Genomic DNA, 22,690 nt, shown 5'->3' with positions numbered 1-22,690 from the left:
GCGGCCATGTGTCCTGAACGATTCCATTCGAGGTGAATCCTTCAATATTTATGGCTGTGATAGGCTGTGTTATCTTTGAGAAACTTACATAATTACTGTTAATATAGCAATTAATGTTGTTTATTTCTATGTTGGGTTGATATATCCCACGAGTATGATTAGTTTGTAACATTTATAACTAAATCATAATATAAGATAATATTATGACGCGTCGTTATTTCCCGTAGGATTACGTGGAGGTGCGATGTACACTTTGCTAGTTATATTTAAGTCTCGTATAGCAAGGCAGCCTTTCTCCTAGCACAAAATCCAGGATGCAACTGAGGAATTACACATGGGAACACCCAATAACAGAAAGCCCGTTCAGGGAAATCCGGATACTACCTCTACAGTCAAGTTTTGCGATAGCTTCTCAAACGAAGTAGTTTCATGGAATATTAATTTACTCGTCGTCAATAGATTATTTTTCACCTTGTTTAAGAAACTACTCGATAAATTGTACAAGTTTATGAACCAATCTTTTGGCACGATTGAATCAAGGAGAAACATACAAAAGTCCTTCTAATAATAAGCTGATCGTAGGTATTTTTATGAGAGAGCTCGAGTTAGGGTAATTTATACGATGGGTGGAAACGTAGCTAAACTAATTTTGGCAGAAAGAAATATGGAAATGACTTATGAGATTAAATGAAAGGAAGAAGTAAAATATGGAATGCTAATGTATGCGTTATCATTATCTGTGTAAAGGTCAGAATTTCTTCGGTAGTCGATTTTTTTTCTTTAAATGTTGTAATTTTAAATGATGAGACGAAATAATATGATCAATATACAACTGATCTTTGATTTGTGTAATTAAAAGTTATAATTACAAACACAAAGGAATCAAGCTTGTAGACAACAGTTCGCGAAAAGTTTCCGTAAATCCTGTTTAGTTCAATTATCATAGCCATCTCGGTAAGCTTGAAGGGAAAGCAGGCCGCATGCGTGAAGCACTCGACTGTACAGAGAACTCAGTGCCGAGGAAGATACCGTAGAGAAGGCACGCCGTTGTGCCAAAATAATGCTGTTTTACGCGATCGGGACATTAACTGTGCAGGCGTTACGGCACCTTAAGTGAGCGAGTGAACTTTTTGTGCGTCTAACTAGCTACCGATGTGTTTTATCGAACCAATTTGTAAAGTGACCGTATTTTAAGCGTTGAGGTTGAAACTGAAATTTGACATTTTTAACAACGTACTGATTTAATTTTTAAAGATAAATATTTGGTTGATAATGAAATTAGCAGCGTTTCAATTTTAAACTTCTTTAAAAATTGCAAAAAATATAAGCTTTTTGATACTAAGTATATTTTTTAGAAGTTACAGACACACATGAGATTCTCATGCATATTTCATATGTTCTACTTGACGAAATAAACAAGTCCTTCGTATAACGAGATGGCAGAGAATTAATTATCTCGGTTTTTGTTGAATTTGTTTCATTGAATGAAGCAGGAAGTTATTTCACCTCCGCCATTATTAATGACAGACACACATACATTTTAACACACGTTCGAGTTATTTGATTAATAAAACGTAGATTAATTAAGGTTTGCTTTTCAAATATGAAAGCTCGTTATATTTTCAAGCTTTTCGAATCTTCTTTGCATCAAATGCGGTCTAATTTTGTTTGTATTAGATTGAGAAAGATAATTAATGATTTTTGTTTATAAAATTAACTAAGATACTGAACATACTCTTGTCATACTTTTAAAGTTTTCTGTATTATACTAATATTAATGATCTAGTTTCTGTTCATCTTCAAACTATGAAAAATAAATATTTACGTATCAATTAATATAGGTAATTCAGGAATTATAAATAATATACTATAATATTAACATAATAATACTAAACATAATAATTTACCAATTTCTTAAAGGACTATACACTTATTCTCTTGTTTCCGTGCTGTTGTAACTAATTTGGCTGATAATGATGATGATGATGATTAATAAAAATATTATCCTTAAAGTACACATAATATTATATTGACCATTGAATAATCAGGCAACAATAATAAAATTCAATATCAAAATTTGCATAGGGCGTAATTTTGAAAATAAAAATTAAGAGGTTTATTTTACAACGTTTCTTCACTAAAAATAAAAATAGTTTATACCGTAAGGTAATTGCATTGTATCTTTTTCAATCAGTGTTACAATACCTATACAAAATGTATGAGTATGGATGGATGTTTGTTACCGGTACACGAAAACTATTGAACGGATTTTGATAAAGCTTTACTGTAATATTATAGGTTATACAATATACATCAGAATAACACAATATGATCTATACTCTATAGGAATACTTGATGTTGCCCGTGGGTTCGTCCGCAGGTGAAACCGTGTGGCACAGCTACTATAAATATTGTGTACCAGTCTTGTATCTCGACCGCACTAAACTTCGAAAGTAATTAACCGATCTTGATTAAATTTCGTAAACTTTAGTTTCATCTAACTGCAAAGGATTTTATCTTGATTAAAAATTATACCAATCGCAAAAAATCTTATGCGGTATAAAGTTTTCCAAACTATAAAATAGTAACTTAGTAGTTGTGCCCCGCAATTTTACCCACATTCCGATCCTATTGGTCTTATCGTGATGATATATAGCTTAAAGCTTTCCTCGATAAATGGACTATCCAACAATGAATTATTTTTCAAATCGGATTCGTAGTTTCTGATATTAGCGCATTCAATCAAACATAACAACAAATTCTTATATTGTCAGGATATATTCAATAGTAAATACTGATACTACATTTTCTTTGGAATATCCTGGCATTTACATAACATTACATAACAAACAAACAGATTTATAATGTGAGTATAGATAATATGAAGCTACATCAAACTATATAACAATATCACATGAGAGTTAGGAACCGAAATAGTTAGTCTCGTTTTGCAAAAGGTCACAAAGCTTACACTTTGAGCGGCTGTCTAGTTATTCGCTGTGGCCTTGCACTTATGACGTCATTCACAATGTATTTATGTCTGCCGATATTGCACCGAAATATTGCATCACTCTTTATTGAATACTTGTTGACGCCTACATGTTGATACCGCCTCCGGGTACATGAGATTTTTACGGGATCCTATTCACTATTGATTAAAAAAAAATCCAATTGGGAAGGGAATATCGAATATATACCTAATATATATAATAATATAATCCTTTTGTATGTGCAATAAAAAATAAAATAAAATAAAATAAATAAATAATCCATTGTATAATATGGGGTATCCTAGGATACCTACTTTCTACAATATTATTTGTTTGGCAACGAAAGCTCTATCTTAAAATCGTGGTCTTACAGTTGCAGAGAAAATAATACCATTTCTTTATTCCATTTCGAAAGATTTATCTTCAATTATGATATAATTATGTAGGATATTTATGATAGAATAACTAAATTATATTTAAGCGATAGTTTGCAGATTAAAATTTAATGTTGTTTTTTATACGTAGAGCAGAATTGTAATTTACATAACGAAAGATAACAGTATTTTTCTGACCTTTTTTTAGTCATAAATAATACAAAGAAAAAAAGTGTTCCACATTACTTGTTTAAACTTAAAAGTTTATCGTATTTGCATACTTTGCTTCTACTTAATATGGAAATTTAAAACTTTGCACATGGTTTATTAATTTTGAATAGAACCGCTCAAAAGCGATTATGTTTTACGAACGTTGAACAATACTTTAATTCTACAATGAATACTTATATCACAACTTAAAATAATAAAGAATGTTCTTTTCACGACAAATAGATGATTTGAGCGTGAATAATAATTGAAAATTTTAGTTTCAATTTTGGTATTGGCTCTACTTTTTTAATTTCTTTCTTAATAATAAAATAGTCAGTAAGATACGCTACATGAATAAATCCGTGGGCCAAACTAGTTAAAATATAATGTATTCGTTAAAATTAAATGTATTGAGAACCTTTAGGGTGCTATTAGTATGTTCGCATAATAGACGTCTTTATCCTATGACTGCTAATATATTCATCTTTAATTAAATCAACATGTTCCTTTTTTAACAGACAGGACCTAAAAACAACAGAGATTTTCAATTCATAACCCATTTTTACGTATGTAAATTAACAGCCACGCAGTTTCAACTGATTGACATCGTTCTTTTTTTGACGACGAACTCCGTTTGATTCAATTTTGAAATTAACAATGTTGGGGTTTGTATAACGAATCCCTCCCTAACTAACTAGGCTAATAGTATTTTGTTTCTGAAATGAAAGAGTTAAATTATAAAATATACATGCGAGAATCTTTTACGGGTCAAAATGTATAAATCTGAATTTGTTATTTTTTGTTTTTCAAAAATTTTTGAAGAAAAGACCACTTACGCTTATAAATAAATATAGTTTAATAAGTTTAATAATAATAGCATGCAGAAAATAAAATGCAGAAATGTTTTTGACAGCCCAAAATTCTCTAATGCCCGGTTCCTATATTTGAAAAACGATCCGTTTTAGTTACGAATAGTAGTATAATTTAACCAAGCGTAAGCGAAAATCGTTCCTATAAAAAACGTCTCGTCAAGCAACTTACCGACGGCTTCCTACTGACGGATGGGAGGGTTACTATTAACGAACGGTAAGCATATTGTATGGAGAAGACAGTTTATCGCGTTCCTATAAATATTTTTAATGTCATTATGCTGTCAAAGTTACTATTCGTATAGCATTTTGTTTACCCGTCGATTTCGGGCGGTTAAATTCTTACTATTTCATTGTTTCCGCTTCAATATCGAAATGTGGAGTTCAGATAGTGATAGAGAAGTGTTTAATATTATATCGAATTTCGGAAGAAGATAGTGGGCGTGAAAGAGTATAATATATTATAGAGAAGGAGTGGATTTTTTTGCGACCCTGGATTCTCACGAATTTCAATTGAGATTTCGACTTGATAAAGAATCTGTTGAACAATTACTTCTTGAAATTTATCCAGACGTACGAATAAAAGGAGCCAGGTTAGTTTAATGGAGGCATTAATATTATACCAAACACGTCTAACCTTATTACATACCTAATTTATGTTGTCATTTCAGGAATCATGGGGTATCTCCATAACATCAATTACTGTTGACGCTGAGGTTCTATGCTTTAGGCACAATATCGATATCAGTGGCAGACCTATTTCCCTTGGTCACGGCATCACGCGTGAACGGGTGGACCGATTTCGATAATTATTTTTTTATAATGTTCCTTGAAGTACGAGGATGGTTATTATGGAAAGAAAACATAAACATGTACCAAGGGCGAAGCCGGGGCGGACCACTAGTATATATGTGTCTATGTTTGCAATGTAGAAATCAATTTTTTAAACATTGTATTGTAAATAATAAAAAATAAATAAAAGTACATAATAAAATGGAATAAAAGTTTTATTTCTTTATAACTATGTTTAATTTTACATAGTTATATGTAACTACATAATATATGCCAAAGAACTGTCCTGTGATTCTTACGCGACAACCCTCCATCGATTATCATCTTCTATATTATATTCCTTAACGCTGTAATAGGCTCTCTGAACTAAATACATTTTTTACATAAGATTTACATTTAGCACTAACAAATTCTTTTTCTACCGTGTGTCTAGATATATTGCTTAATAATATACAAAAATTAATTAGTTATTGTGTGTTCAGTATTTCAAGGGCGAAGCCGGGGCGGACCACTAGTATATTTATATGTATGTCTATGTTTGCAATGTAGAAATCAATTTTTTAAACATTGTATTGTAAATAATAAAAAATAAATAAAAGTACATAATAAAATGGAATAAAAGTTTTATTTCTTTATTACAGTTTAATTTTACATAGTAATATGTAACTACATAATATATGCCAAAGAACTGTCCTGTGATTCTTACACGACAACCCTCCATCGATTATCATCTTCTATATTATATTCCTTAACGCTGTAATAGGCTCTCTGAACTAAATACATTTTTTACATAAGATTTACATTTAGCACTACCTAACAAATTCTTTTTCTACCGTATGTCTAGATATATTGCTTAATAATATACAAAAATTAATTAGTTATTGTGTGTTCAGTATTTCAATTATTGTGTGTTCAGTATTTCAATTATTTCTTCATAATATTTGTCCATCATCCTTATTATGTTTGAATTTTTTGGCTGAAAATAAAAAGTTTTCCTGGTAGGTATTTGACCAATTTTTGCATTAAATGTGTTGGTCAACGAAGTCCAACATTCATCCTTTAATTTATTCGTAGAAGCATTAGTCTCCTTACTGGTTATAATAATTGAGCAATCTCGTCTTTACTCATAGCCTTCTTCGATTTCTGTAACAGAAATATATGTTTGACTTTAAAAGTGTCCGAAGCAAAAAGTAAGCGGCAGACGATTTTAAAGAAGAAATATAAAGGCGTACTTACCGGCGTAATATCCATTTTTAATAAATATATAAACAGTGGTCGTTGTATTGTTATTCTTTAATTATAAAACTTGAAAATGAATCATCAATCAACAATGAATGACAATAATTTGACAACTGACAAGCAATGCACGCGTGCGCGAGAAAAACGTTCCGTTTTTGCTTTCTGTGTAACGCATTAGGTTGTTTAGAAGGAAAATTATCACGCAGATGTCTACAAATATATAGTTCTTTAGTATTAGTTCTTTATTAATAAGAAACTTTATTCTTAAAGTTTATAATTCGGCTGTATATTTAACTTATTTTGTCCTGAATTTTGTGTTATTTTAATTTCAATTTGGCTTATAACGAAACGCACATCTGTGAGTGAAGAGGGCTCGGTATTTTTATGACCAACGGATGTCCGTCGATAGCACGTCAAGAAATAAAATTGTGGAACGGTAATAACGACTCGTAGTTAGTTCTAGAAAAACGGATAGTAGCTTTGATACTATGACGATCCGTTGAATATAGGAACCAGGCATAGTAATCTTAAACTAATGTTCCCATACTTCCTTCTTAGTCAATGCATTTCCGTATGTGCATTTGTTGTAAAAGTAAATAATTAAAAAAATATTCAAATTTATTCACATAAACCGTACCTAGTAACGAAAACTCCTGTCCATACTTATTTTACAAACAAAATTTTAGCATTTCTCGCGTAAAATCAAACACAATAAAAAACACTTTTTACTACCTTTGGGTCGTAATCCATCACTCAATGTTTCCAAAACAGACAAGGCCAACTGTGATACGTTTCAGTAATAGAGTTTGTGGTTTTGACTATCAAGTTGCGGTCGATTTAAAGCAGTGTATGATTTCAGAATACGTATTTTCATTATAGTATGTTTATCTAAATATAGGGACATCTCATTTTGTGTCTGATTGGATAAAAGGTATAGTGATTTTTCACATTATAACCTTTTTAGTAATATTTTAAGAAATTCACCACTCAAATGATTAAAAAAGGAGTTAGTTATGGAAAGCAGAAGCTAGTAGGTACAAATCAATTGATTTATTTAAACAATATAAATAACGGTTTAATAATAGAAGCAGTTGCTTACAAATGTTACTAGAGGTACTATAGCTGAAGTTTTCATGACTCTGAATATGAAGATAAAAGGTCTTGGTCCTTTCGCAAAGAACTAAAAAAGATTAAACAATAACATATTTCCAAATAGGTAATGTATATTGTTTTAAATTAATACATATTAGAGGAAAACAAAGCAATTATACTTAAAAACAAATTTGATATCTAATATTTACCTTAAAGGTAAAATAGCAATTATTGTACGGTCGATTAAATATGTTACACGTGTTCATAATTATTATAAAATGTACTTCCCATAGTAGATGTTTATTTCCTTCTTTATATTTTATTTATAAAAAAAGATAGAAATATAAAGTTAATTCTGGACATTGTTTTAATAGAAATACGAAACCCATACATTTTAAACATGCTGTCTGTCTGTTTGACCATCTGAATCATTTGAACCGTAACATTGAATACAAAGCTTATTATTCAAGCTGCAATTGCCACTGCAATTCGATAGCTGTTTATTCAAGACGTGTTCGCAAGACAAGAGAGTCTTGTTTTTTTTAAAATATATTATATTCGCCTTCATCTCACACTTGGTTGTTGTTTATTTTAAAACAACGTCAAAAAAGGTTCTCAGTTTGACTGCATTTTTAGGGGTAAACCTCATAACTTTCGACTGGGTAAACCGATTTTAACGATTTTTTTTTATATATGAAAGCTAGTCCGTTCTTCACGTGGTCCAGTTTCCCACGGTAAATTTGGTCTGGTTCTGACCATGTAAGGTGATGTACTTTTTCGAAATGACAACCTATTTTAATTGTAAGAAAAGGAGACTAATTCACTTAGCTAATTCACGTCAAAAACAGAACAGAACATAAAATATCACAAAATGATTATTCTAGTTTATTCTGCTAACAATCCATTAAGAATGAAGCAATGAACATGAAACGTTTGACGATGTTAAACAAGTTAAAACAATATAACTGCGTACAAAGTAATTTCTCGAGCAATCATATATTCTGGTCTTTGTATCTAATTGTTTCAAATGGTTCACACATTGTTCATATTATGAAAATAAGCTTATGTTTAATAAAATTATATAACCGAAGCTATGGTACCTTTTCCTCGTTAATTAATGTATAGAAAAACATTAAAAATACTTTTTATATAGAAAACGGAAAATCATTTAAAATCGATCCTGCCAACCAATGAAATAAAAGAGAAAAAACCGTTGAAAATTGCACAAGTATTTTAGGAGCTGGATTTGAACTTTGAAGTTATTGTTTGGTCTAACTGTTATGTGTGCACCAGTCTACCATACGAAAGAGAGGAATTTACCGCAGAGATTTTACCGGTTGCGTTAAAAATTGTTTGGAACTGAAAACTAAGCAAAAAACGTTATCGATTTGTTAGCATTCTAATAATGTTTACTAGGTAAATGAATATTTTCAGCAAAACTTCAAAAACAAAATTAAAGATAAGCATAAGAAGAAAAAGTATGGATTTAAGTGATTTAATCCGAAAAATGTGGAGATAAACAGACAGGAAATGAATATTGTAAGTAGGCAGGCGAAAGAGATTTTCTGCTAAAAGATTCTTCCTTACGCAACGATTATTAATGTCCCGTTTCAATTTGTACGATTCGCGGTATTAAAAATACCTCAGTTTGAAATATACTATGGGCAAAATACGGACAGTCACGTCGCAATATTTTCGGGTTATAATTCGTTATCCAAGGAGAATTTCGTCGATCATTTGTAACAAATTGATATTTTTCATGAGTCCTTCAGTGAAAGAACTGCCATTTATATCGCGGGGCTGCAATTTATGGCCTCCATTTATCATTTTATCGAGTCACCCACGTCATATGTAGCATGGTCGACTACTTAAGTGGAATAAATCCTAATTGAATACGACTAGTCAATTTTGGAGGCTGTTCATCAGATTATGACAGCTGTAGGTACATCGTCTAAACTGTGTGTGAATTTAATTTATTTATGCACGCATACTTAAGCATACGGCTCTTAGATCACAGTTTTGTATTATAAATGAACAAAATCATTGTTATGTGCAATGTGCATACTGCATATTATATATTTTAGAGCTTAGTGCAAATAATTAAAATGCTGTCAATGTACTTATTTTAAAGCTCTCATTTCGAATTATAGGTAGTCACAGTCATATGAATCATAATATCATAATATTTTTTAATTAATTCAAGCACAAATATTATATATTATGACTATAGGAGAAATATAATCTATCTAAAAGTAGGACTATTATATTATATTCTATGCCTAAACATAAAAATGCACCTTTCTCTCTTCACGACTTCTATCGAAAGTTTTATTGAATTCCTAAATTTTTTATACTTTTTCGAATTTTTCAATCTAAACTCGTAGATTAAAAGTTAGACGGTTCACGGAAGTACATACTTTAACGACATTCGAAGCAGGTAATATTTTATAAGTGATCTTTTATAATCAGAATTTGCCAAAACATTAAATATAAATACTTACACAATATTCAATAACCTAGCAATTCTATCTGTAATTATAAATCAGAAGATATTTGGAGGAGCAACTTCTTAACCGATTTATATATTATATAGCACGCAGATAAATAACTATAACATGAAATAACATAATATAGAGTTACCTCTACGCAAGCAAGTATATTTACGAATAGTACCTACATATTATTATGATTTAAATTATTTCCTGAAATAAAATGTTGATAATCTCTGAAATAAGCGCTTTGTAGTCTTCAAGTTACCTATGTCTGTTTCATCTCAACCGCTAGTTGCACTCAATTAAAAGTGATCCATTTTTTTTACAATTTGGCAGTGGAAACGTAATAAAAACCATACCATCTTAACCTTGTTAGTAATTTAACACCAACATTATAAGACGACCTCATTATTTATTTTTTAAAACCAAATCTTTAAGTAAACCAACCCGGCTATTATGTTACAAGTCAAGAAAGAAATTCCACAATAACTTTCCAGGGTGGAATATGAATATTACGAGTATGTAAAAACGACAAGCTATTTTCATATCTGTACCGCAACGCTCATTTCCAAGTAAACTGTGTCATTTTTCCTGTTTTTCTTCCATTTTGACTCATTCTTTAGATGCTTCAGAACTTTTCATGTCCATTGTTAAAGTGCTAATGTTTGATATTCATTGTTTACGTATAGCGTCGTAATTAGAGTTGAATGAAAAGATTCATGAGCGCAACAAATCTTAAGATTTTGCGCTTATCCTTTGTTGTTACAAGAAAATAGGAGGATAAAAATGTCGGTTGTTCGTGGATATGACTATGAGAACATTGAAGTTTAGTGTAGAGTGTAAGTGGGAGTGAAGTGATATGGTGTTGAGTGTCACAGCATGACCACGTGGATGGCGCTGTTCGGGCTTGTATGGCTGCTGCGTGTGCGCGGCTCGCTCTGCGGGTGCTCGGCGTGCAAGCGAGCCAGGCTGGACACGCCTGAAGCCCAAGCCTCGCGCGCGCCCAGCCCAGACGACCGGGCGGCGTTTGACGTCATCACTCTGCAACACTACACCCGTGACGCCACGGTACAAACAGATTTCGAGGATGAGGAAGTCGAAGATCTCGATAAGATCGAGTTACAAATCACGGAAGAATGTAAGTGTGCTATTTGTTGTAGATACAATATTGTATGACCGCGCCTAGAAATAAAAATAAGTTAGTTCCTGATACGTTTGATAGGAAGGAAGTTATATCATGCGGTCATAAATAAAGAATTGAAGGTTCCAAACAATACTACCCACGATAATTGTGATAAGGCATACATGTTATTTATACACACATGGTTTATTTCCTTATGACATGACCCAGAAATGTCATGAAATCAAGTTTTTGAAATTGCGCGTGGTCGTGACGAGTCATAACTCATTGCGTGACAAGTACGTTTGTGTCATTTAATCATTGAATCCATACTTTAATATTATAAATGCGAAAGTAACTCTGTCTGTCTGTTACTCAATCACGCCTAAACTACTGAACAAATTTGCATGAAATTTGGTATGGAGATATTTTGATACCCGAGAAAGGACATAGCTACCTTTTATTGCGAAGTATGTACCACGGGCGAAGCCGGGGCGGACCACTAGTAAATCTATAAAAATGATCTAAAACAATCAAGAAAGTAATTAAGTAAATATTGAAATGAACCCAACAAATAAAAGGTGCTTTAAATTAATATAGATAAATCTATCTAAAGTGCTCAATATTGATCTAGACAAAAAAAAATAATGAATTGGGTTGCCTAAACCAGATCAGTCTCCTTGATACGGCTGACCTTTAGTATTTCTATTAGCGTATAGGTGATATCGTTATAATAAGTATTAATTGGTTATATAATACAACATTTAACAATTGAATGTTTTTATTGCCATCGTAATAATACATTGTAATAAAATGACAGTTTACTGTTTACTGTTACTGTTACTGTTACTCACGCTTAATTTTTGATTTATATAATATAGCATCTTATCATAAAATATATACTGTATTGAATTCGTATTGACTGAAAACAAACGAGAATTACCTTTCAATAATTACACATATTATGTACCTAATTCATGGATGGATTCTCCTAACCTATTGAAAATCGGTGAATCAAAAGGGTATTGTAAGTTATCTATATCTCAATCAAAACGTCCGATCTACCTCATATATAAATAGATTTAATACGGATGTTTATTACTAAATCACGACATACCTAACACGGATTTATATGATTTAATTGTCTCTCTTATTGCTCGATAGCTTGATATTTATCTTTTTTGTACATAGTATAATCACAGGTTTAGTTCAGATCAGGCGATTAAAAGTTTCAACACCTAAAAATTATCTAATTACCTACTGGATAATAAAAATAATAAATGAGGTAATTTGGAGAAAGCGATTATAAGCAAGCAATTTGATTTATTAAAATTATTATCAATTTTATAGCGTCATTATTTTTATTAATCTTTATGCTCTTTTATGAAGATATAATAATACCTATGATCCTGTATAAATAATTTTATTCCTCAATAAAATAACTCTCCCCTTAAAACACTTTTTTATTTTTATTATTATCTGCTTATAATTAATTAAGGTTTTTCAACCACTACAAAATATAGGGTTTCTAAGGCACGTAATTGATCCCGCTACTCCCGTCGACTCTTTGATAGCAATTATTGTGGCCGGCAACTCGAATGTCGTCACCCTATTAAGTCCCAGGGCGGCTCTCAGCTAGTTTTAACTAGTTCGCAATACTGCGATTTGTTAGTTAAGTAGTTTTTTGCAATATAACTATGTAAATTGGATTTAAAGTATTTAAGAGAGATTAATCATTCTTCTGCGTATATAAGTATATAGTACTTTGCATGGTACAACATTTAATTAAAAAAAGAAAGTAATATGTAGAGGCAAAGCTTTATCTGCAAATGCACGTTTAGTTTGACTTTACATTGATAGCATTTTAATTCATAATCGTATTCTTATGACGTATAAAAGAGCAAATGAACACATTCCCATTGAAAATGAATATAATCCATAGCTGTTAAAATCTCGTTTCATCATATCTGTCTAGTTTAAAAATATTATTATCACTGTAACTACGGTAGAAATGAGAAATAATTAAAAATGGCGGAAGTAAAAGAAAGCTATAAAAAGTTCGACTACGATTACGCGCAATAACAGCAAAAAAAATTGCAAGAGAAGTTCCTTTATTTTCAGTTCGCGAACTGTAAAGTTAATTCCTTTTTAAACTTTTCTCTGAGAGGGAGTGTAATTATGTTGCGTCTAATCTTATTCCTTATTATGAACTATCTTGGAGACTGTTTTGTTTTGCTCAAATCGTTATATTATCATAATTAATTATACCTACTGCTTCATCTGTTTCATATCATAGTATTTGGTTTAAAATCTTTCAAATTTTCATTATTAGAATATTTATAATATGTATTTACTACTAGCGGTTCGCTCCGGCTTAACCCATAGATATTACACTATATTATGTACTCAGGGATTACTTAGCTATACAATGGTGAAAGATTTTTTTTTTATCGATCACGTAGTTCCTGAGATTAACCAGTTTAAACAAACAAACTCTAAGAGCCATAAAAAAGGATATATTTAAAACTATTCAAAACAAGTCCAACACAATATTTTTAGCTCATTCCTTTAAATATAAAATTTATTTGTACCATTATTCAAAATGTGCAATATTCGTATCCATTGAAGTTACGTAGTCAAATCAGGTGTACGTGAATAAATTTCAGAAACGCTACTCTCTGCAATGTTTATGAAATAGTTCAGTTTTAAGGCATAAAATGAATGTATCGGTTTATAAATATTATAAAAAATGGTAGCTTTATCTGTATAGTCTGTGTAAAATAATTTTAATTGTGACATACATATTTAATTGATAAAGAGGCGTTTTTTTTATAAATATTTTTTTTTATACTTTTCTATCAATTTATTTGTATTGCTTGAATAAAATCTTTGTATTAGCTATACTTTATAACACAAATGGGGTGTTAAAAAACAAATTTTATATATTATCCATTCTGCTTCTTAAAAACTATCAGTGAGTTAACTCTTCGTAAATGAAATGCAAATTTGTGTAATGCATGTAAATTATAAGTGCACACTGAGTTCTTGTAACTGTTTTATTTGACTTTTGATTTAAATTTGTTAAGAATAAGGTCTAATTTGCAAGTAGAAAATAATCACATATTTTACCGTTTTAAAAAATATACGCCATCCCTTTGTCTTGAATATAATTTAAATCGCGATTTTTGTTTAAAAAAAATACTTGAAACTGTTGAAGTCTTTGCTCGCTATATTTTATGCAAAGAATCTGATTAACGCTGCTTCTATGAATTTTCAACGATAATTATAGCCATAAAATTTAATATAAATTATACTAAAAATGGCTACTTCTCTGTTACACTAAACTTTTTGGTTTAAATATTAAGTACTATGGTACTACTCCTTAATTAAACTTTTTGGTTTAAATATTAAGTACTATGGTACTACTCCTTAATTAAACTTTTTGGTTTAAATATTAAGTACTATGGTAAAAATAATTTTCAAATTTCCAAAAATTGCTTTAAGTAATTCAATTGTAATAATAATCAGAAGAATTCGTAAAATAAGGTTGTAGGAGTAATAGCTTTTCGAACTTTCCTTACATATTGAACATAATATGGGTTCAATGCCTTATATTCCCAAAGTATACAAGGACTTCTTGATGTCAAGTCTTGATAGATAAATTACTTTTGGGAGTGAACTTGTCAAAACGAATTACTTGCTTTTTGTCTACAAAGGTTTGGTGTCGTAATGTTTGAGAATGTTTTTAGATTCATAGATTATTATCGGATATGCGTTATTTATAATACAACTAGTGGTCCGCCCCGGCTTCGCCCGTGGTACCTACATGTTTACGTTTTTTTTCATAAAAACTATCCTATCTCTCAAGTTGGATCGAACTGCACATGGTGTGCGAATTTTATTATAATCGGTTAAGTGGTTTAGGACTTTAGGAGTCCATTGAAGACAAACATTGTGACACGAGATTTATATATAATATTAAGATTTAAACGACGACGACATACTTTATCATATTGAATGCAGTACAAGTTGAACATTATTTTGAAAAAAAAACAATGGTAATAATATAATGTTCCTTACGACTCTGTCTTGATCTACTGAGTATCTCTAGGTATATGAACTCGTAAATTGAGTTTTATTTCTAAATTAATAAATTATTAATTTAGTTCTAAATTAAATACTTACAAAAAGATCAAATATCATATAGCCAAGCTTAAATCAATTTCTAAATACCTTTCAATACTTCAATAAAGTCTAATAATTGGATGTAATGAAATATTTATTTCATTACGGGTATTTTTTCCTGTTCTGTACTGAATAAATATACTATTGACACAGGCGTCAAAATAATAACACCACTCTTCGTCCGCGGTTAATAAAATGCGGAGAATATTTTTCCATTTGCGACTTCCAATTACATTAATTGAATTTTTATTACCACGGCAATGGTCGCGATAATTTACACTTAAGTTTGCACGATTCAAGTGTTGTAAATAAAGATTATTACGCCATCACATCACTTGGCTTATTTATTATTTAATCCACGTTGAATGCTGTCATGAAAACGAAACAAATTCAAATTCAAATTCAAATTGTCTTTATTTGCTGAATGTAGTTACAAAGCTGAGGTACAAATTTTATAGGTGCTTAGACATTCTGCTCGTAGTTGAGCGTGCAAATTATTTAAATTATAAATTACATTATACAATATCACACAACACTAGATCTCAATAGGTACATTGCAAAATTATAGTAATAAAATGATTATAAATAAATATTATGTCAATTTTTATTTATTTAAGCCTAAGCCAAGTCCTCGTTTATCTTATATGCTAGAAATTCATTTACCGTATAAAAGCAGCCAGGTTTAAAGGTGCATATTTTATAATGATATTTGAGTTTCATTCTACATAATAATAGAGAACAGTGTTATCTTAAAGTTGCTTTAATAATGAATTGGTTCTTGGTATTAATTTATTATTTAGCAGCCAAAATATTTGCTACAGCTGTACCTACGTAGTTTCGATTTTAAACCCATAAACAATGTTCCTGGAACTGTTACGTACGTTATTGGCACCGGCTATAACATAATATTATGGCTGGTCAAAGCACGAAGAGTTTTCAGTAGAATATTGTGTTCCAGGAATAGCCTTGTTGCAAGACTTATCTAATATTCTGTAATTGTTTTGTTCCCCAGAAACCTTTCAGCAGAAAACCTTTGTATTTAAACGGTCACTCTTGTGATTCAAAGTTAGTTTTAATACATTTGGTTCTAGGCTTGTCTCCGTAATTCTACCGTGTGACTGCAATTCATTCGAATGAACGTTACCTTTTCCGCAATTTGTACCTTTTCACCATGAATTAAGTGGAATCTCATTCCACTTCACTGGAACCGTTTCTATTGGCAAGACAATTTGCACAACCGCCATTCTCGAGAGAAATACTCGACACTAATCCTACATCACGAGAGTGAAATTTATTCGCCAATTACACCACGTGCAAGTATTGACACAGTCCAATTTGTAAACACCTGAAGATAATTAACAAATAGCCCCCTCAAGGATTTGGCTGTATATAAGATAACATTCTGTTATTGATATTCTGTACAGGTACGTAGATTCTTATTCACCTATCTGATAGCCAGATGAGACATATTTTATATGAAATATAATATACCAGCTTTCCGCCCGCGGCTTCGCCTGCTTTGTTTAAAACATAATAAATAACATACTAAAAACTTCCTCTTGAATAAAAATACATCTATAAAATGCGTAGTTTTAAAGATAGGGACTAGGGATTTTATACTATGTCGTGAAAAACAAATACCTTGTTTTGTTTTACAAAAAATAACACAGATAGTAGTTTATAATCATTTGTCTGTCAAAATTGTTCATGTTCTTGTTGTACTTGAAAATACGAAGTATTTAAAAGTTAAAAAGGACGCTTAATAAGGCAACCATATCGATAAAATTAATATTCTAATAGTAAACTGTCAAGAGCAAGAAACAGTAGATATTAATAGTAGATACCTACACTATAATAGCTGATACCTTTTTGTACCTATTTGTGTTAAAGCTACTAGGTAATTTACTTTTATTCAATTTACAGAATTTGAAATACGTATAATATGTTTGCTTAGAGTTTGTATTCGTTGTTTTCTTAGAGTTTGTATTGTGTTTGTATTCGTAAATTTCGTATTGTATAAATACGTATTTATAATCCTTAATGATTATTTATAAAAAATACTGATTGTTTTTTATAGTACCTATCGTCTAAGTTGTGGTCTAAGTATAATAATTTATAATACAAAAATATGTAAAATTTGCATCATAAATATGAAAAAATATTAAGAATTTTAACATGTTATCATGGCCTATTCAAAATTATTCACAATATTTTATCCTAAGCTAAAAGCTTCCTGCTTCCTGATATCAACTGAAAGTCACGATCCATTCACGATCATAATCAAACATACTATCATTCCACTTGTTTGTAGGAGTTTAATACGGTAAGTACATATTAACAGATAAAAAAAGAAGTATAAATTCAGCGTCAATTCAGTGTTTACCTGAAAAAATGCAGACACAGAGCTTAAAATGTTGTTTTTGTTTCAGCAAACGCCAGCAATTGTGAGGGGGGGCGTGAACCGCGCAGTCCGGAAAGTCGAGCCGCAGGAAACACACAGGTTCGATAAATTATGTTTTTTTATTGGTGTTGACAGTTTTTTTTTTGTTTATGGCCTTTATTATTTTATTTATCGTTCGAAAGCGTGACCTTTTGTTTCACGTTGAACGTATTTTTTTGTTTTGGTCGATTATTTAGGATTAACTGCATAATGACGGATCACGGAGTAATATTTTTAACGTGAAGATCGCAATTTGCATGCATTCATTTGTGAAATCGTTAATAGTGAGTTATTCGAAGAAAGGAGGAATCATAATAACAACACGTAATTTTTTATATGATAAAATGATAATTTCACTTTTTATAAAATATTTTGGGATATGAAAAAATAACAAGTATTCTGAATAAAAATTTACTTACCATAAAAATTCGCATTCCAATTAAATCATAACACGGTTTCATGCTATAAAATATTTTAAAACCGCATGACGATGCTCCACATAGGAAGAACTGAGAGAAATAATTATTCATTCAAAGGAGATCAGGAGACCACACGGCTATTTAATTATCTGAGTGAAGTAGCAGATGTAGTACAACTTAGATATCCGAGTGCTGAACTTGTCTTTCTGGGGGATTTTAATGCCTGCCATGCAGACTGGCTGTTCCCGTTCCAGAAGACGGACCATGCTGGGAAAGAGGCCTTTAATTTCGCAACATCCTTTAACCTTTCTCAGCTGGTAGTTGACGCAACTCGTGTACCAGACATCGACAGCCATACTGCCAACTGTCTCGACCTTCTCCTGACGACAGAACCAGACCGTCATGTGGTCGCTGTCTCCGCTCCACTGGGGACATCTGATCACTGTCTGGTAAAGTCCGTGTCTTCATACTCTCCTGCAGATCCATCTTTAAAGGGAACAAGGAGAGTATGGCGTTATAACTCAGCGGACTGGGATGAGATGCGGCATTTTTTTGCATCCTATCCTTGGCGGCAAGTGTGCTTTTCTACCGCTGACCCATCCAGCTGTGCGGATAATGTTGTTGGTGTGATTCATCAGGCGATGGAATATTTTATACCATTTTCTGATATTCGCATCAACAACAATGCTAGACCGTGGTTCAATGCCCAATGTAAAGCTGCATTGGCTAAAAAGCAAGCAGCTTTCCAAGCCTGGGTCGATGCTCGAATCCGTAAAGCTCACGATATTCGGGAAAAAAAGAAAGCCTTTAACAAAGCTTCGAAAACCTGCAAAAAAATGCAAAAGAAGGCTCGTTTTGCTCATGTGCGGCATATTGGAAGTAAGCTTGTTTCTTACCCCGCAGGAAGTAAAGCCTTCTGGTCCTTGGCCAAAGCTGTCGAGACAAACTTCTGTCGTCCCACTCTACCTCCGTTGATGAGACCCGATGGTTCTCTGGCAATGCAAGGGATAAGGCAGATGTTTTTGCCTCATTATTTGCCAACAACTCTCGTCTAAACCCACCTAGTATTGTTCCACCCACAATTCAACATTGTGGCGTTCATATGCCTGACATCCGCATCACGAACAAAGAAGTTTTAAGAACATTGCGTCATCTCGATGAGAATAAAGCCAGTGGACCTGACGGAATACCAGCTATCGTTTTAAAAACTTGTGCTCCCGAATTATCTCCTGTTCTTACACGTCTGTTTCGCCTCTCGTTAACGACTGGAGTTGTTCCTAAAAACTGGAAGCTTGCCAATGTGCAGCCTGTTCCAAAGAAAGGCAGTCGGTCAGACCCCACCAACTACCGACCGATTTCAATAACCTCCATAATCTGTAAGACTATGGAGCGTATATTGAATAATCGGCTCCTCACGCACCTCGAAACCAACGATCTGCTGAATGATCATCAGTATGGTTTCCGCCATAATAGATCTACTGGCGATCTTTTAGTGCACGTGACGCATCTTTTAGGAAGCTGTTGAGAGGTACGGGGAGGCACTTGCGGTCTCCTTGGACATTTCTAAAGCGTTCGATAGAGTCTGGCACGATAGCCTTCTAGGCAAGCTACCCTCTTACGGCATCCCAAGCAACCTTACTACATGGATTGCTGACTTTCTGCGGGACCGGTCGATTCGTGTTGTTGTAGATGGTTGCTCGTCAGAGCCAATGTCCATCAATGCCGGCGTTCCGCATAACCCACGGCCTCTTCCCCGGAGGCCGTGGGTATCTATGCAAGATTTCCCCACTAAAAAAAAAAAAAAAAAAAAGGGGTCCGTTCTCTCGGCAACACTGTTTCTTCTTCACATAAATGACATGATTAATCCTAATATATTCAGTTATGCAGATGACAGCACTATTGTCGAGAGTTACAAATCCAGTGCCCGCACATCAAAGGCCGAAACTGAATTACTACGGGAGGACATGTTGGAGCGTTTGAACCGAACTCTTCGGGCTGTCTCCGATTGGGGCGATGCCAATCTAGTCGGTTTTAATGCTTCAAAAACCCAGGCGTGCTTATTTTCTGCCAAACGGAGCATCTTCACAAATACTCCGACTTTCCGCGGTGTATCTCTACCAATAACCGACTGCCTAGAGTTGCTTGGTGTTACATTAACGTCCTCACTCAACTTCGGGCAGTTTATCGAATCCAAGGCCCATCTAGCTGCTAAAAAGCTCGGAATCCTTAACAAGGTTAGACAATATTTCACACCAAGGCAGCTTCTTAATCTCTACCAAGCTCAAGTCCGATCCTGTGTTGAATATTGTAGTCATTTGTGGGCAGGCGCAGCTAGACGCCACCTTGGAGCTTTGGATTCGATCGAAAGACGTGCCAAACGTATAATAAACAACCCTTCACTAGTCGAGTCTCGTCTCTTGAGCCTTGAGCATCGTCGTGAGGTGGCATGTCTTTCGGTGTTTTATAGGTTACATTTCGGTGAGTGTGCGTACGGGTTGCACAACCTTATCCCTTCATCTCCATTCCTCAACCGCACTTCGAGACGTGGCGAGGGATTCCATCCTTTTGTTGTAGATATCCCTCCTATTAGAACACGTCGCTTCGAGTCATCTTTCTTAATGAAAACGGCTAAGGAATGGAACTCTCTCCCTAGCTCCATATTTCCCGCACAATATACAATCTGGACCTTTTCAAAGCGAGGGTGAACAGGCTTCTTCTAGGCAGACGTGCATCCAAGTAGACCACATCGCCGCTTTCCATCAGGTGGGATCGTGGTCAATCGTCTGCCTATTCATTATAAAAAAAAAAAAAAAAATCTCCATATATTTCGATCATATTTCATTAAATGGCAAAGGCAAACCCATCTACATTTATAATAATTAGCATAGCGAAAAGAGTTTTCTAAGGGACTAAGATGTTAAATGTCTTGACGGTCAAGAACAAACTTTGTATGACCGTTTAAAAGTTAAATTCAAGAAAAAAATACTGGCATAGCGAATTTTATGAAAATGTCTCTTGTATTACAAACTGACCATCGAAATGGCAATACATCAAAGTTTTAATGACTAGGTGATCGCTCGCTCGCAGTAAACTAACCCAGCGAATATCGAATTAAAATGTACACAATAAGAACACTCCACACAACCCTATTTGTTACCATTTTCCATTCCATCCAGTATACAACTTCTTTTTTTGAAACTTCGTCACTGGTGTAAAAAGACACATTTTTTTTTCCTGTATTTGTAGTGATGTGTTATTCATATTTCAAGTACTTATAGTAATAGGTACGCTTCTACGAATTATTGAAATGCATGGTTATTTTCATCCTTACAATCAATACATAGTATAAAACAAAGTCCAGCTATCTGTGATTTTGATAGTATACATTTTTCAAGTTTTCGACAATGCGGGCGAAGCCTTGGTCAGAAAGCTACTATAATACATAATGTTTAATCACTGCATAGAAACTACAATAGAAAAGACTTGTTTATTTCTGTCGCAGTTTTCACCCAACTCAGACGATGTTTGGGAAACAGCAGAGGTGACGTTGGAGCGAGGAATGTCAGGGTTGGGACTGAGTATAGCGGGCGGGGAGAGCGGTGGAGATGTCAGCATCACGCGGATCGCACCAGCGGGGGCTGCCAAGAAGGATGGTCGACTGCATATTGGTGATATCCTTCTGCAGGTATATATTTTTACTACTGTAATACTAATATTAGATATTGATGTATTGGATAATTGAGAGGTAAAGCCCATTTCTTATTAAGAGTAATTCGTGATTATAGTCTAGTAAATAGGCGAAAATTTTCAATTGTTTTATGTTTGTAACGAATAAACACAAAAAGTCAACCGATTTCAATATTTATTTCAGCGGTAATAAAATTAACAGAAAATTGTGTTTTGAGAAATTATCTAAATAATTAATTTTGGAATATCATGTCATGAATAAAATAAAATAAGTAAATATTTAAGACAATGTTATCTTAAAGACTGGGTCCAATTTGAGCAAAGTGTTTCATGTATTTTGGCCGCAATACACTTACTGACACTAGGATCGTTTTAACTATTCTACAGCACGTATAAAGTGAAATATACATTCGGCATATCTGCATCGAAAACGATATGTGTATCACAATACTTCATTCCACTGCGTAGTGTAGAATATGAATGAATGAATGAATGAAAAATTCTTTATTGCACACAGAAATACAAGATAACAAAAAAGAATGATACAAGTTATAATATGTACAGAGGGCGGTCTTATCGCTGTAAGCGATTTCTGCCAGACAACCCGAAAAACTAAAAGGATTACATATTTTATGGTGGTGGTGCAGTACATTTTGGATACATAGTATGCTTTAAAATTGAATAAAATTAATAATAAATAAATATGTCATAAAATAATACATATATATAAATAAATAGATACATATTAAGTAATAACTAATAACAAATATATATATACATA

The 22,690-nt window shown here is 32.7% G+C and overlaps 1 protein-coding gene across 2 annotated transcripts in view; it reads left to right on the top strand.

Annotated features, from left to right (window-relative positions):
* The first annotated feature begins 1,022 nt into the window (after positions 1–1,022).
* Positions 1,023–22,690, top strand: part of LOC123693388 (disks large homolog 1-like) — a 33,171-nt gene continuing 11,503 nt past the window's right edge. The window contains exons 1-4 of one of the 2 annotated variants that reach the window (XM_045638463.1): positions 1,023–1,113; positions 10,748–11,196; positions 17,793–17,863; positions 21,725–21,907. In XM_045638463.1, coding sequence (XP_045494419.1) covers positions 10,938–11,196; positions 17,793–17,863; positions 21,725–21,907 — 513 coding nt within the window. In that variant the 5' untranslated portion in view covers positions 1,023–1,113; positions 10,748–10,937. Of the gene's footprint in view, positions 1,234–10,747; positions 11,197–17,792; positions 17,864–21,724; positions 21,908–22,690 lie in introns of both variants that reach the window. The other variant, XM_045638462.1, reaches the window with a different exon arrangement.

This window comes from Colias croceus, chromosome 7 (genome assembly GCF_905220415.1).
Source record: "Colias croceus chromosome 7, ilColCroc2.1".
NCBI lineage: Eukaryota > Metazoa > Arthropoda > Insecta > Lepidoptera > Pieridae > Colias > Colias croceus.
Note: the sequence above shows the minus strand (reverse complement) of the source record. Positions and strands in the feature narration are given on the sequence as shown.